Source organism: Garra rufa, chromosome 8, assembly GCF_049309525.1.
Source record: "Garra rufa chromosome 8, GarRuf1.0, whole genome shotgun sequence".
NCBI lineage: Eukaryota > Metazoa > Chordata > Actinopteri > Cypriniformes > Cyprinidae > Garra > Garra rufa.
The window spans coordinates 7,989,781-8,008,004 of NC_133368.1; the positions used below are offsets into that span (position 1 = coordinate 7,989,781).

Below are 18,224 nucleotides of genomic sequence, written 5' to 3' on the forward strand. Positions count from 1 at the left end.
TTTGGCTGCCACCTCTGTATGCTAGTAGCCAGATTTAGTCTGGAAACACAATTATCTGGCTTTAGAGGAAACAATGGGAGAATCAGTACCTGTATGGCCAAAAATCACATCTGATTATTGGCACAGCCCTAGAACAGCATATGCTGTTTGTGTTAAATGTATACTCTCTAAAATGGAGCTAGGGTGACGCGGAGGAGACAAATTGTTGAATAAAGTCATTATTTTAGTTTTCTTTGTGTACAAAAAGTGTTTTCGTAGCTTGGTAAAATTACGGTTAAACCCCTGATGTCACATACAGTAGATTACTTTACTGATAACCTTGCTACGTTTCTGGAAGTTGATCATGTTATTTATATATATATATAAATATATATATATATAAATTGAATCCTATTAGACCAGTAGCATCGCGTTCAAAAATGACCAACGAGTTTCGATATTTGTCCTATTTAAAACTTGACTCTTCTGTAGTTATATCGTGTACTAAGACCAGCGGAAATGTAAAGCAGCGGTTTTCTAGGCCGATAAGATTAGGAACTACACTCCCATTTCGGCGTAATTGTCAAGGAAGTTTGCTGCCGTAACATGACCGAAGCAGGCGCAGTAATATCACAAAGCGCCTGAAATTAGATCCCAGCTAGGTAACTTCCAATGTGACCGGTGCTAAGTTTGTGTAATTCCGGTTGTTGCAGCTGTCAGAGTTGCAGCTGGTAAATTGTTAGTGGCTGGATTTACCTGTGTGTGATTAGCTATGGTTATGTGCATTGTAAGGGGCTGTGATAGTAAGTCGAAGACGTACTCTAGTACCATGTTTCATAGAATTCCCACGGAAAAAAAAAAAGCAATTCCGACTAATGAATCAATGGCTGGCAGCTCTGAACATGGATCTCAAAACACCGTTAGCAACGATCAAGAAATGGCGTGTTTGCTCCGAGGATTTTGAACCAGATGACTATTTGGATGGTTTTACCGGTACTACAGCACGGCGTCTAAAGGACACGGCGATCCCAACAATCTTCAAACTAACGTTACAGACAGGACAACGAGGAGCATCGCCCACGGCTGTAAGTGTAACATGATATTGTTGGCTAACGTTACCTGTGAAATGCAACCCCTGAAGAGTAGTTTTGGGCGAACAGTTGGCCTAGTATTTGCTATGACCAAATTCCATGTATGATTGCAAAAGAAAGTTATTGCGAACAGTCGGTGGTGTTTAAAGTCAGTTTTGAGTAAAAGTGTACATCATTAATATAAGCCTGAAAATGCAAACTGACAGTATGCATTTAAAATCTTTATATTATATATTGTAGTGGTTGCAGGAATAACTTACTCTTGCGACAGCTGGCCATTAGGTCCACTCGGCGTGTGACGTTTTTTCTAGTTTATTTGATCAAACCGGAAAAAAAGTCTACTACTGCAGGATGCAGCATTGCATCCAAGTCCTCGGATGTTGCGACATGCAACTTCCTCATCAGGTAGATCCACCCTTGCCATCGATGGCAATACCTGGTCCCACTCGCGACAACACAGGCACTCACTTTCAGTTGGCATGGGTTGGCAAGCCCCACCAGCTCGAATCTGCTCTCCTCATCCCTTCTGTCCCAGGCAGTTCAGACACACTTTCTTGTCTTTCGCGTTCCAAAACCTTAGCTTCAGTGAATTCTGGTTCAAATTGATACGTTTCAGGATCTGCACCAAAGTAAATATCTTCTAAATCGTCTCTCAAAAATGTCTCCATGGCGAGGAACGCTGCCTGTGCTGCATGCACGTTGGATATGTTGACGGAAGTAAACATTTGCACATGTGCTGTGTGATATTACTGCGCCTGCTTCGGCCATGTTACGGCAGCAAACTTCCTTGACTATTACGCCGGAATGGAAGTGTAGTTCCTAATCTTATCGGCCTAGAAAACCGCAGCTTTACATTTCCGCTGGTCTTAGTACGCGATATAACTACAGAAGAGTCAAGTTTTAAATAGGACAAATATCGAAACTCGTTGGTCATTTTAGAACGCGATGCTACTGGTCTAATAGGATTCAATGATTTATGCTAAGCTATGCTAAAAGTGATATCGCCAGAACAGGAGAACGGCTGAATGGATTTCAAAACGGTAAAAATCAACTTATTAACTCAGGGGGAGTTGGAGAATGAGCCTATTTCCAAAAAAAGTGGAGTGTTCCTTTAATAAGTTGAGTTTTACCGTTTTGAAATCCATTCAGCCGTTCTCCTGTTCTGGTGATATCACTTTTAGCATAGCTTAGCATAGATCATTGAATCCTATGAGACCAATAGCATCGCGTTCTAAAATGACCAACGAGTTTCGGTATTTGTCCTATTTAAAACGTGACTCTTCTGTAGTTATATTGTGTACTAAAAAGAAAATGAAAATGTAAAGCTGCGATTTTCTAGGCTGATAAGATTAGGAACTACACTCCCATTCCGGCGTAATAGTCAAGGAAGTTTGCTGCCATAACATGACTGAAGCAGGCGCAGTATTATATTGGACAAATATCGAAACTCGTTGGTCATTTTTGAACGCGATGCTATTGGTCTAATAGGATTCAATGATCTATGCTAAGCTATGCTAACAGTGATAACACCAGAACAGGAGAACGGCTGAATGGATTTCAAAACGGTAAAACTCAAATTATTAACTCGGGGGAGTTGGAGAATGAGCCCATTTCCAAAAAAAGTGGAGTGTTCCTTTAATTTCACATTTAAAGTATCTTTCATTTTTAAATCATTTCAAATATCAGTATTTGAAACATTATTTAATGCATTTGACTGTATTAAAGCATTCCATGTCTCTCTGAGCTGCATTAAACAGAGTGTGTAAATACATCTAAATACCAGTTCAGATGCAGCTTCTGTGTTTCCTCTGCATTGCAAAGATGAATTTTGTTCATAATGATTTCATTTGATTGGTAACAGCCCAAATGTAAGAAATTGACTCGAAAGATGATGGACACTGCTTTAAAAAATGGCTTTATAAAGGTAAAAATGGTCATAAAAGGTAAAAATTTATTTAAACATATTGGAAAAGATTAATTTTTATCACTGCTGTGAACTGACCAGACAGAAAATGGAAAATATTAAATGTTCAGGAGTCAGCTGTCCACGGAAGTCCATGAGGTACACACAAATATCATCTAATTATTGTTATCAATAAAATACTGAGATTTTGTGTCAATTTCTCAAACCCCTATATTTCATAATAGGTTTTTTAAAACCAACATTTATAAAATATCACAAAAGTTTTGCACAAATATGTAATGGAAACGCAGCTACTCTTTTCATTTACCTCTACACTCTTAAAAATAAAGGTGCTTTAAAAGGTTCTTCACAGCGATGCCATAGAAGAACCATTTTTGGTTCCACACAAAAACATTCAGTCAAAGGTTCTTTAAAGAACCATCTCTTTCTTAAATGTTGTATCAGCGATTTCAAGCCTGAAACATAAAGTGTCAAATTCAGCTGACCTTTCTTCACGATCCGCTCGCTGCCTGCCCCATAAATCGACTGTAAAAAAACAACGCGTCTCTGTGGTCAGCCTAGGGTCCGAGATATGCCAAAAAAAACAATCGGTGCTATCAACTATTCCACAGCAAAACAAACAGTGTTCCAACCAATCAGCGTCAGAGGGTTGGTGTTGTGGACTTTCCTACTGGTGCAGGGATGTGAGGGAGGCGGAGCGAAAGTCCACAACACCAAACCCCTGACGCTGATTGGTTGGAACACTGTTTGTTTTGCATATATTATACATATTGCATATGTATAATCTGAGGAATCTTCTTTTGCCACAAAGAACCTTTTGAGAAACAGAAAGGATCTTCAGATGTTAAAGGTCCCATATTGTACACATTTCTGGAGGTTTATTTTAGCTGTTGATGTCCTCAAGAATATATATTTGCGGTATAAGTGCCAAAATCCATCTCAATATATTTTTACAGCTCCTTTTTAGGAGCTCTGTCAACAACAGGTCGATTTTGGCCCATCTAATTAATATTCATGAGCCTCTCTTCTGATTGGCCTGTTGTTTTCTGAGTGACGCACAGCCAGGCCAATCACAGGTAACTACGGTCAAGTATCGTTGTAACCGAACCCAGATAGAGAGAGCCTAGCCTGCTGATACTCAACAGGATATTTCAGAATGATCATTAATGTTTTTTTCTTTTTCAAACACCGAATGCAGTAGGCTACATAACTGTTGCTTTAGTAAAGCCCCTTTCACAATGCGCGCTGATTCCGGAAAATTACGGGAACGAGCGCTGTGTGAACAAAAGCCAGAACCATAAAGGCAGTGTTGTAGTGATGATGCATGTTATCATGTGACTCTTCACGACAAAAAAATATGTGCAAAGTGGAATGAAGCAGCGATCAGACAGAGCCAGCTCCTCACTATCAGCGCTGAAGCACAGTTTGTTCAGGTTAGTTTCAGTTTAGTGAAACGTACGCGTCGCATTACATCTCACATCCAAACGTCACATGTCTTTATGGGTTGTGTGTAAAGCATGCACAGATTCCGGAAAACAACTGTGAATGAACCAAATTAAACAACTCCGGAACAAATCATGGGACACATTATCCGTGTATTTACCGGAATTGCTGAGTGAAAGAGGCTGAAGTTGACGTGCCAGTGGTCTCTTATATTCACGTTGTTCTGAAGCCTGTGCAATGATGTAGTTTCGACATCTATCGACTGAACAGGGTTTTCTAGATTAGTTTCCGTGTTGTTGTTGCTTAGCAATGTTATGGACACGATATTGTCTGGGTTTGACAAAAGGAGGGTGGGACGGTGGTTGGTGACTGAAGGCGGTGACTGAGTAGATCGGACGTCACATCGTTACGGAAGTCACAGCGGCTCGTGAAAAGAAACAGCTACTTTATTCAGGCTGTGTGCAGTTTACTGTGGAGTGACTGTTTTGAAACTCATATGGTAGTTACACAGCCCTAGACCTCAGTTATCATGAAAAAAGCCAGGAAATTTCGATTTTGACAATATGGGACCTTTAAAGGTTCTTTATGGAAACATTTAGACAAAAAAGATTCTTCTATGGCATTGTGAAGCACCTTTATTTTTAAAAGTGTAGGTAAACATGCAGCGGAGGGGACATCTTTTGGTCAAAGTGTTTATAAGATGAAGTGTGAAGATAAACAGCTGAACCCAGATATATCTGCCGTGTTCACAAACTGCAGTATAAGATAAGGGGAATCTAAACAATGACCTAACTGATCTAAACAATGGAAGATGTGACGCTAAACAATCCTATTTCTAAATCAAACAACATGATATATAATGATACATCAATACATCAAAACTCTAAAGAGAAATCCAACACAATAATCAAACATTTCTTGCAGCAAATTTGTAAATCATATCTCATCAGCCAGAAAAAGCGACTTCTGAAAATCACACACAGCATAAATATTATGACAACCAAATTCCTGTCAAACAGGAGATTTAATGAATATTCATAAAGTGGGATGATCACATAGAAGAACATATGAAACCATCTGCAGCCCTCAGGGGCAAATCTGATGCTCTGAATGACATGAAGAGATAAAAACATCCTTATGTTACATTCAGATCCAAAAAAGTACTAGCGCTACAATATGCCGCCTCCAGCATACCCCTTCATAGTTAGGAAAACCATGACCTTGACACCTGTGTGCAGGGGTTAAATTGGGATTTGTTATGTGGGGGGGCTCTATGGTGGCAGGCTATATATATATATATATAATATACATTTTTTGACCGAAACAGCAATTTTGGCCGAAATCACTGACTGAAAAACAGGGGTGGCATTAGCAGGTTGGGGCAAAGACAGAGGCTAAATAAGAGTGACCCGAACAAAAAGATTTTCACGAAAACAAATCTCCATAAATCCTCGAAATGGCAGAAAAATCCCTAACAAATGGACAAAAACATCTTTATGCAATTTTAACAATACAAACAGTTTCTAAAATGAACTGCCTCCGGTGTTATTTCATAACTATAGGTCAAATCACCTGCTTTTCTTAACAGCCAGGAATCTAGTTCTTGTGGCAATTTCAATATGGCAAATGGCAGCTTGAATAGGCTTTATAGAAAACTCTAGAAGTCAAAGAAGGGGCTAAATATAGCAAAGACTAGCAAATGTTAATTTAACACTGAGGAGATGAATGGATTGCATTAGTGAAGAGGAAATTGTCAGAAGGGAAAAATGAGCAAGTACTACCAAAAATAGCGGTGCATGATGTCTCTTTCATGTCTCTCCAGATCTCTGAACATTGCCCAGGAAACTTCATCTAGTGAAAAAAGCTAAGCCTTTATGCTTTTAGACACAAAGTTGTGTGGCCTTTTGGTGACTGTGTGCTCTGTGGTGCAGAATAATGTTTAAAGCTACTGGTCCTGGTGTTGCGTGCTCATGCTGTCTTACTACGAGACGGCCGGTGCACTGACCATTAGCCGATTGATTTGCACTGATCCTCTGTAATCTCCTGCTTTAATCTCCATCTCTGGGGCTTTAGACACATAAACCAACACTTCACAGCACTGACCCCCATAAAGCCTGATGGAAACCCCAGCTGCTAACTGGTCTTCTTCTCTGTCAGACATCAATCTTAGCTAGGATTTACATGCAAATCATTAGTCGCCGACCATATATTTTCTTTTTTTTTTTTTTTTAATTGCCAATGCTGATTGTTATGGAAGCCCATTTCTGCCAATGAAAAAAATTAAAATTAAAAAAGACAACTGCAACTTCATATCCCACAATTTTGACTTTTTTTCTCAGAATCGTGAAATATAAACTCACAATTCTGAGAAATTAAGTCAGAATTGTGAGATATAAACTCATAATTCTAAGAACATCAATCTTTTTACACCTCAAAATTGGACTTTATAACTCACAATTGTGAGTTTATACCTTACAATTCTGAGAAATACGTCAGAAATGCAAGACAACGTATCAAAATTACGAGATACAGACTAGCATTTGTGAAAAAAAAGTCAGAATTGCAATTTATCCTACAATTCAGACTTTATCCCCTGGTTTCACAGACAAGGCTTAAGACTAGTCCTAGACTAAGATGTAAGTCTGAGTTGTTTCAACTGAAATCAAATTGCACTGATCAATCTTAAAATATATCAGCGCCATTGTTTTGTCTCAAGATGCACACTAGTAATGCTTTTTTTTCTAAGCACATTTAAAAAAAGGACTTAAATGTCCTAATTGAACTATGGCCTAATCCTGGCTTAATCTAGGCCCTGTCTGTGAAACCAGGTCTTTCTCTTGTAATTGTGAGTTTATATCATGTAATTCTGAGCAAAAAGTCAGAAATGCAAGTTTATATCTCACAATTCTGAGTTTATAACTCACTATATCACTTAATTCTGAGAAAAAAGTCAGAATCGCAAGTTTTATCACGCAATTCTGGGGGGAAAAAGTCAGAAATGTGAGACAAACTCGCAATTCTGAAAACTAAAGTCGCAATTTTGACTTTATTTCTCAGAATTGCGATTCTGATATAGATATAAACTCACAATTTCATCTTTTTTTTCCCCCTGAGAAAAACATTTCTACAATCTTACAATTCTTAAAAAAAAAAAAAAAAAAAAGAGTCAGAATTGCAAGAAAAAAAATGTCAGCATTGTGAGACATAAACTCTCATTTGTGGGGAAAAAAAGACAGAATTGCAAGATACAAACTCGCATTTGAGAAAAAAGTTTTTATCTTGCAATTCTGACTTTATAACTCACAAGTAATATTTTAGTAATTTAACAAGATGTTAATGATTTTCTGATGTTGGTTAGTTGTCACATGGCATGCATATACTAAAATATAAAACCATCATAATTATTTTTAGAAAAAAATACATTTTTAATTTTATTGTTTTCATTTGAAAATTATTTACTTTCATTTGAATTATTTGATTATTCATCTGCTGCAGTTCCCCCATGAGTGCATGATTTTCCAATCAAGACACACTCCAATAAGAAAGACTCACCAACAGAGAGCGAAATAAAAAGAATAATTTCTCAAAAACCTGCTCCACTAATTAGCATTAGATTAATGATGAATAAGCCTTCTACACACAGTATAATCTGCAAATGTGTCTGTTCTCAGTCTCACACAGGTCTTTTCAACAGAAGAGCATCTAACAAGCAAAGAATACCGAGTAATGACTCACTAATGCAAATATGAATGCAGACTAATGCAAGTAACCAAATGCTGCTGCCTGATACCCATAATAAGATGACTAGGGGTGGCACGGTACATGAAAAACAAAAGTTTTTTGAAAAGTTGAGATGTTTTTATCTCGATGCGGCGCGGACGCGCCTGGGAAAAACGAGCGTGTCGCACCGCGTCGCTTCCATTACGAGCACGCATACCACGCGTCTACATTTGAAATAACAAACTTGAGTGCGCAAAAGAGGCTTCATGTGAACGGCCCCTTAGCCAGGTCAGTTGTGTGGGAACATTTTGGATTTCATGTTACCTATGATGAAGACGGGAATAAAAGAATAGATCGAACTGAGACTGTGTGCAAGCATTGTGGAAAATGCATATAATATGCTAACGGCAACACTTCTAATTTGTCAGTTCATCTGAGAAGACATCACACCAGTGTGTTGGTAGACATGCAAGTTAATTCTTCAGTTCAATCTTTATGTGCTAAAAAGGCACATAAATTCCTGTGGAGATACACATTGTCCTGTTTTTGCCAAATAAATGAAAAGCATGTCATCAATATCTTCTCTATTGCTGTATCAAATCTCCCCTAGCTTTCCTCAGAGATGGTCTCAATAATGTGCTTAAAGTCAAGTCCAATTCAGTTTGTGCATGATTACATGATAAAACTTTTTTTTTAATAATGTATCCTAAATTGTGGATAATCAAGCTACATTTCATATGCCAAAACAAACTTCTGGAGTGTTAAAGATTAAAATAAAACAAATATAAAGCAGAACCTTACAGAACCGAAAACCGTGACCCTAAAACCATGATACGAACCGAACCATGGGTCTTGTGAACCGTGCCACCCCTAAAGATGACCCAGACAGACAGCACACCTTTTCAGATTTCATAATGGAGGAAGGGAATGAGTTGAAAGACTGTTCTGCAGGCACGATCAATGCATAATTACCATTATGATCGATGATAATTATACTGGACAACGGTCACTGTCACAGGAATGAAAAGCCAACGACTGCCTCAGATAATTTTATACAGAACAGAAGTTGATTTCTAGTGTTTACAGCTATTAACTCAGCAGGGGGACACTGCAGGTGGCAATGCTCTCAGCGTTCAGCAACACTCTCCGATTCTCCAGTGACAATATAAATGAGACTTACAAGGGAAATTGGCTAGAGAGACATTTAAAGAAGTTCACTTCCAGAATGAAAATTTCCTGTTAATTTACTCACCCTAATGTCATCCAAGACATTCATGTCTTTCTTTTTTCAGTTGAAAAGAAATTAAGGTCCAAAATTGAAGGTCCAAATTGCAGTTTCAATGCAGCTTTAAAGAGCTCTACACGATACCAGCAGAGGAATAGGTGTCTTATCTAGCTTAACAAGTCATTTTCTAAGAAAAATATTAATTTAGATACTTTTTTTTTTAACCACAAATGCTCATCTTGCACTAGCTCGACTTCACCGATTACGTAATCATGCACGTGTGAAGTGCAGTAGGTGGAAGTACCGACCCAGTGTTTACAAAGCAAACATGCAAAGAAAGTCAAATACATGAATTTTTGCCACAGTTTTGGAAGTGCTTTTTCTGTTGTAAAGAAGAGGTGTCCCAATACTTTTGTCCATAGTGTATGTACAAGTCATTGGTGTTTGGTGATTAGTTTTTGGCTTATGGTCTGCATTTAAAGTCACACCAGAGGTGTTCAGCTGAGATTAGGAATTTGCTTTCTGCAGAGCAGTCCCTGGTCACATTTTTTGAAATTGACATTTTTATAATTAAAAAAATAAATAAACTTTCCATTGATGTATGGTTTGTTAGAATAGAACTATATTTGGTAAAAATACAACTTTTTGGAGGTCCAGGGTCGTATGTACAAACAAAGTATGTACAGTATGAACAAAAGTGAATGTGACGTAAAAACGCAATCGCAAGCATGCCGTTTTAGCTTGTTTTTCGATCTCTCATCGTGAGTGATGATTTTCACAGGATTCATACCTAGGGGTGGGTATGGTTTGAATTTTATCGATTTCGATTCCGATTCCACTTATCGATTCCGATTCTTTTCGATTCCCATTTTCGATTCCGATTTAGTAAAAAAAAAAAAAAAAAACAAACAAACACAAAAGTCAAACATTAATATATTAAATATGTTTATTTTCAGTGCTAGCTTGCAACATATTATTTTATTACAGGGGTTCTCAACCTTTTTTATATCAGGTCCCCCTTCTTCTCGGGTCAGTTTTGCAAGGCCCCCCTATGCCTGACATTTCCTCTAAAGGTGTTTATTTTTTAACCTTTTTTATTAACCTAAACATTAGTTTTGCCTTTTTATTTTTCTCCTGCATGTTATAAAAAAAAAATCAAACAAACTTTAAATTAAAGCTATACTTTTGAATTTAAAAGAAAATCCTCTGCTCTAACTTTTTAACATGAATACACACATACAGATTTAAAGCACCTAAATTATTTAATTCAGACATTCTTCACAACTTCAGAGTACTCTTTCTTAAGTGACTGAATATCTACTGTTTGTATTTATTATAAAATAAACATATAAATGAAAAATACAGTAAATACATTGTAAATCTGTTTATGCTGGTGCTCATATGTGCTTAAACACCACTGACCCTTACAAGATCCACCTCTATGGGTAAGCATTCATTATAAAAAACTCACAGGACATTCATTTGGAAAACTATGCAAATATTTTGAAATTTCACGCAAAAATACTATGGATCAGAGCACCGAAAGCATGAATAGTTTGTGAATCAACAGCGGACTTATGCGTGCCTAATGTACGACTCCGATATACAAGAATGAATACATTAGGCACGCGCGAGTTCGTTACTATTACTCTGGTCATCTTTGCCTTAACATTACCGGGAGGGTTTGTTTCATGCAGCCAAGAGATAAAGTAGATACCTGTCTTCCCGCGGGGGTATAAGTGACTTTTATGTGGGCTTTTGCGGGACGAAATAACATATATTCCTTCTGGAGTGGGCGGGCGCAGGACTAAAATCCGTCCCTTGCAGATCTCTAAGATGAAGTTTGCGTGCAGCGGTAGATTTGTCTTCGGTTTTTACAAAGCGTAGACACACTTTTAAACGCTTACCGTGATCCATCTTTTCGATTGATGTTTACATTACCACGTAAAGTCCTGGCAGATTGCACGCGCGGAAGGTCCTGGCAGATCACTAGATGGAAAAAATGCAACCAGGAATCGAAACGAGGAATCGAAATTTTAATATTATAACAAGTATCCGATTCTTTATCTTAAGTATCCGATTCCAGAATCGGAATCGATTTTCGATTCCCAACCCTATTCATACCCAAGGATTCCACATCCTAAGTCTAATTCCGTGCCAGCTGAGCTACTGAGCAAGCTTGTTATGTCCTGAGAGCGAAACATATGGAGCTGTAATCATAACTGTGTACGAAAACAATTACAAATGCTTGCTGTTTTACCGCCTCTAGTGTTCATTTCTGTTAGAAACTGCAGTGATATGCACTTATTGGTACGCATTTTGTGTCTTGCAAAAAAGTTCCCACAGGTACGTTTTCATCATGAAATCAGGTAGGAAGCTTTGGTTATAACTAGGGATGCACGATATGAAAATTCTTTACCGATACCGATAGCCGATAATTACGTCCTTCTTGTGGCCGATACCGATACGTTCATATTTTTATATGATAATTTGGTGCACCCAGGAGAATACAAAATCTGAGATAAACTAATGAAATGTATATTACTGTATATATCTGGGTCTAACAATCATAGCAAACATCAGTCCTGACTAGGGCTGTGCAATAAATCGCATGCGATTGTCATGCGCATCTCATCAGTAGGGTTGTGACGATGAGGAAATTTCCCCACCGGTTAATCGACATGTGACAACACCGGTAATACCGGTATCGCCGTGGGGGTGGGGGTTTCCTCTTTTTTTCTGCTTTTAAATAGCTTATAAATGCGTGCGCATTATACTTTCACTTTCAGTTTTGCGGGAATTGGCAATTCGGCGACAATTGTTTGAATGGACGACAACGAAACTACAAATAAAAAGCTTTGAACCCAAAATATTGCCAAACTGGTGCTTTTGCATTGCTTTTTGACCCTAAATCGGCCGCCATTCTCTTTCTGTAAATTCGACTCCTCTCGATGTGATGTTTTACGGGCAAATTTCGGGAGGAGCTCGCACAGATAATTAACACGGACAAATCACCATCAGCAATCACACTCCCTATCCAAGCACTAAAAGAGAATCCCTTTAAATAGCCCCCCGTCCCCCATCTCCTCACCTTCAGTTCGGAGGAGCGCTTGTTGGGTTCGGGCCGAATGCCGAGATCGGACCCCTCTCCCTGGGCAGGGGGAGTGCCCCGGGCTCGGGAATGATTACCAAGCTCGGAGCCCTCTCCCGGACAGCACGCCAAACATGCTTAACTTTTACGCTGTTTATTATATGTAAGCGCAAACTCGTGAACTCCTCGCGTGATAAATGAAATATGACGCATTGTAGCTATGTTCAGTTTTTTATTATAGTGCATGCTCTCGTCTTAAGTAAATTATTTAGAATGATATTTCCCATTCAATTCAAATAAATATTTAATAAAAAAACGAAAAAAAAAAAAGAAAAAAAAATGGGACGGTGTCACGGTGGAAAAGAGATGTCACCGGTGTTGCGTCTTAAAACCGGTAACACCGTCAACACCGTCTATCGTGGCAAGCCTACTCATCAGTAAAGCCGGTTCTGTGATTAGTAGTAAATCTCCATCACCTGCGCTCAGATGGCACGGTATTTAAAACACTGAGCCCTAAATCACTGAAAAGCTACGCAATATCGCGTTCAAAATCGCGGATGAATCGCATTCGATTTTGAACGCGATATTGCGTAGCTTTTCAGTGATCTACGGCTCAGTGTTTTAAATACCGCGCCATCTGAGCGCAGGTGATGGAGATTTACTACTAATCACAGAACCGGCTTTACTGATGAGATACGCATGACAATCGCATGCGATTTATTGCACAGCCCTAGTCCTGACTCTTCAAAAATGTTTTTATTTTTTGTGTAAGGCACCACAATTCTAAATAAATAAAATGCTTTGACATTTGTCAACCTGGAAAAAATGAAAAGTGCATCATGGAGTAACGTCAGATGTCCAAATGTCCGTTAAAGCTTCTTATTGATCATATTATGAATGTGTGCAGCAACCAAATCATACAAGGCAGGGAATAAAACATCAGAATCGAGATAAAAACATCAACCTTTCAGAATGCCGCAAGCCCAACGCAGGTCATATGACATGAACCAACCAATCAGCTTCACCCGTTCCCTTAATAACATTGAAAGCACTGCCAAGGTGGAGAAACAGCTTATCATAGCTGTACAGGAATAACCATTTTTAAATAAATTTAATAACAGAGCTACTGCAAGCGATTTTTAATGCTGAAAATCCATTTATCCTTTGCTGAAACTTCCGCGTCTTTATGGAGAGCGCAGGTCATGGTTGCTTAGCAACGGCAGACAGAGCGGTTTGGAAAGAAAGAGAAAGCGGCGCGTCTAGCGTTTTTCCACGCGTTTTAGGCGCAACATGTGAACGGCCCCTAAAACAGATTCACCGCGATGACGACCTCTAAAGTGAGATTTGTTGTGTTAAAACTTGACGGCTTTTTACCTCCTCTCAGAATCCTTGCTAAACATGTGTTGCAAATAACAATAGCATCGTCCTCCTCTGCCACCGCGAAAAACTTCAAGACCGGCGAAGACGATGATGACGTATTACACGCGACAAAGTCCGAGAGTCACTTCTGTTTACAGCTGCAGTCACTTGCACTCAGAAAGCAGATGAATCTCAGATAAACCAGACTGATTGATTGATTTACCAGCAAGAGTACTTTATCGGATCGGATTTCATTTATTTATCGGAGCAATAAAAATGAGGTAATTTTACCCATATCGGTCGATAATTTATCTGTCCGATAAATATCGTGCATCCCTAGTTATAACACAACATAATTGCACATTTATTGGGCACAACGTTCTTTCTTATCAGAAGTGAATTCATAAAGAAACCTCTTCACACACTGAAATGTTCCAATTTCTTGTTTCATGTATTATGTATGTCCTCCAACTAGAGCTAATAAAGACTGTCAGATTCCTTTTCTAATTGTGGGTCTGCTAGGCAAATGTCATACAAATAATTAGAAAATGTTTTTGCTGCATTAATATTGGCATTGTAACACAGGGAAGCTTATCTGCTGTTGCCCAGAGCTGTCACATAACACAAAGCTGACCATTTCACATTACAGTTCCAAAAATAGGTTAACAGCAACACTCTCTCACTCTCAGAGAGCTAAACAGACAAACACAACAACACACACATTAACTTAACAGTTTAGATATAATTAAAGGGCTTGACTTAATGAGTTCAATGTCCTCAATGATAAAGAATAGAAATGAGCTGCAAATAGGTCACATTTCAATACTGTACATACGGCAGCTGCAGGCATATCAATACACTCATGCAAAGCCTGTTGCACAGTCCAGTAACATGTAATTATGATACTGCCAAAACAGAAACAGCTGCTAAAATGTTATAAACTCCCCCTGGCCAGCACATTTACCAACACAGACACAGGGGGTCAAACAGAGATAGACAAACAGAAAACGCAAAAGTACCACGGTCAGATTCCCACACGTTTTGACCAAATTAATTTTCATGATTATTCCAGTTTCATCAAAATGGGGAAGACTGCTCAAGGCTTATTATTATTAAAATAAATAAGTAAATAAAAAATTCATATTATTTTATTTCAGCAAAAAAAAATTCATTTTGTTTAACTTTATATACCAAAATAAATATAAAATCAATATATAATAATAAAATAATAAAATCAATAAAATAGTATTAATTTGCTTTATTTGATAATATTATAAATATGCAAAATTACTAAAACTTCTAAAACTTAATGTACTAAAATAAATATCAATATATAATAAAAACAATAAAATCAATACAACACTATTAATTTACTTTAATAATAATTATTATTAATTTTATTATTATTTATTATTATAAATTATAAACATGCAAAATTACTAAAACGTCTTTAACTTCACATACTAAAACAAATACAAAATATATAATAGAAAATAATAAAATCAATAAAATACTATTAATTTACATTAATAATTAATATTATAAATTATAAATATGCAAAATGACTAATTTAATAAAACTTAATGTACTAAAATCAATACAAAATCAATATATAATAAAAACAATAAAATCAATACAACACTTAATTTACTTTAATAATAATTATTATTAATTTTATTATTATTTATTATTATAAATTATAAACATGCAAAATTACAAAAACGTCTTTAACTTCATATACTAAAACAAATACAAAATATATAATAAAAAATAATAAAATCAATAAAATACTATTAATTTACATTAATAATTCATATTATAAATTATAAATATGCAAAATGACTAAAACTTAATGTACTAAAATCAATACAAAATCAATATATAATAAAAAACAATAAAATAGTATTAATTTACTTTAATAATAATAATAATTACTATTATTATAAAATATAAACAGGCAAAATTACAAAAACTTCTAAATACTTCTAAAAACATAAAAATTGTAATAAAATCAATAAAATTATATTGTTTATTTTAATAATTAATATTATAAATTAAAAATGAACAAAATTACTAAAACTGAATGTACTAAAATCAATACAATATCAATATATAATAAAGTTTAAGTTTTTACATTTCATTTTATTCCAGGTAGAAAAAAATCATTCTGTTTAACTTGATGTACTAAAATAAGTATAAAATCAATGTATAATGAAAAAAATAAATTAATAAGAAAGTATTATTTACTTTAATAATTAATAATATAAATTATAATTACAAAACAAAAATTACAAAAAATTCTAAAACTTGATGTCCTAAAATAAATATAAAATTAATATATAATAAAATATTAAAATCAATAAAATAATAAGAATTTACTTTAATAATATTTTAAATTAAAAATAAACTAAATTACTAAAACTTAATGTACTAAATCAAATATGAAATCATAGTAAAAATATTTAAAAAAAAAACAATCGAATAGTATTAATTTACTTTATTATTATTATTATTATTATAAATTATACATATGCAAAATTACTAAAACTTCTAAAACGTACTAAAATAAATATAAAATCAATACATAATAAAATAATAATAAAATCAATGAAACGGTATTAATTTACTTTAGTATTATTATAAATTATAAATATGCAAAATTACTAAAACTGAAAATATAAATAATACAATTCAAATATTAATAAAAACTATAATAGTATCTCAGTGATACTAAAATAACACTCACAAAAAGTAATTCCAAAATTATTAAAAACTTAAATGTTGGTGAAAGATGAACATTAATTATTCCATGATTTCTAAAGGCCTGAAGATAACACTTTGAACATTTCCTGATATTTCCAGGTATTCTGTGACTGTAGAAACCTTGCATGGTTGGTACTACTATAATATTTTAGGATATAACCACAGGTTTGCACTTGATGTTTTGGACATGTAACTGTTACCATGGTATATTTTGAAGTGACATGAAAATACCATGGTTAAAAACATACAGTAGGGCACCACATGGTCCTGACACATTACTTTTCAGAGGGAGAAGAGACAGGGTGTGTACTAGATACATTTCCATAACTTTCCATTATTGAAATTTATGACTTTTTAGAGATATCAAGACGATGATAAACTTTCGTTACTTGCTACTAAGCTTAACATTGTCGCAAAAACAAAGTACAGCAGATACACACAGCTAAGATACACAGCTAAGTATGGCAGTGTGTCAGTTAGTGTCATATGTTACTCACAGGCGATGTAGGCAATAAGAGCGAGGGCGATCAGGATCTTCATCATTCTTCTGTTAATGACTGTGATCATCCAGCTCATCCGCATCATCCTCCAGCACACACGGCATTGAGCTCTTCCTCACCACCACTGCATCTCTCTCATCTATCACACACTCACATCAGATTCAACCCTGGTACTTCCTAATAATACACTACACTATCCCAATACCCAAAAGTTATATTTATAACCAACGAAAGTAGTGAAATGCGAAAGTTACTGTATAACCAGCAGCTGTGTGTTAAGTGCCACAAACGACTGTCCAAAGCTAACCAGGCTAACTTCTTCTCAAAACTATTTTTGCGTCAAAACAATATCTGAATGTTTAAGTAGTCCAACGTGTTTATCGTCAGCAAACATCCGGGTGAATCCAGCTTGTCGGTTAAAGAAAGTAAAACGGCATTTTGGCTGCCAGTTATTTCTCTCTGAGGTCAGTTAACTGTTAGCCATGTAACGTTAGCGGCATTGCTGTAGACATGCAGCTACAGATGCTAACTAACTAATGTTACTGTAATATGGCGCGATATCACGGGGTTGACTTTAAATCCTCTGTCTTGTCCAAGAATCACAGTTTTCGACAATATATTGTCATTAATCAAGAGTTCGGCGATAGAGCAATAAAGCGACTCCACATTAGATCCTCATGACCAGGATAACATAAGCGATGCTTTCCGTGATCGATTAAACACCCTGCCGCGATAGCAAGAATTTAAAACTCGTTTGTTTTTTTCCTCAGATAGATGGAAACTATCTGACGAGCTTGTGTAAACATTTGAATAGTTTCTTCCTCTCGTACGTGAATGTAAAAAGGCACAGGGTTTACCAGTATGTTTTCTTGTGCGTTGTCAGAGGAAAGTAATCAAGCATCGAATTATTCACCATGAGAACAGTGGCCCATTCATGAATAAAGTGAGTGGAGCGATGTTAAAGTTCAGTGATTTTCCACGTTGACTCATACCCCTGTGGTTCATTTGACTATTCCTTGGTCTTTGGACAGCACTAGGAAGAAAAGAACATAATGTTTCTTCTCGATAAGGAATAGCGCTTTCTTTTCTTAAATGCACCACTATTTCCTAATAGGTAATTCATTACGTA

General features: G+C 36.2%; 1 protein-coding gene across 1 annotated transcript in view; it reads right to left on the reverse strand.

The window, feature by feature from the left end:
- uxs1 (UDP-glucuronate decarboxylase 1) overlaps positions 1-17,869 on the reverse strand; it is a 92,759-nt gene extending 74,890 nt beyond the window's left edge. The window contains exon 1 of the mRNA XM_073845464.1: positions 17,093-17,869. Within this exon, the coding sequence (XP_073701565.1) occupies positions 17,093-17,180 (88 nt within the window). The 5' untranslated portion in view covers positions 17,181-17,869. The remainder of the gene's footprint in view (positions 1-17,092) is intronic.
- Positions 17,870-18,224: the final 355 nt, after the last annotated feature.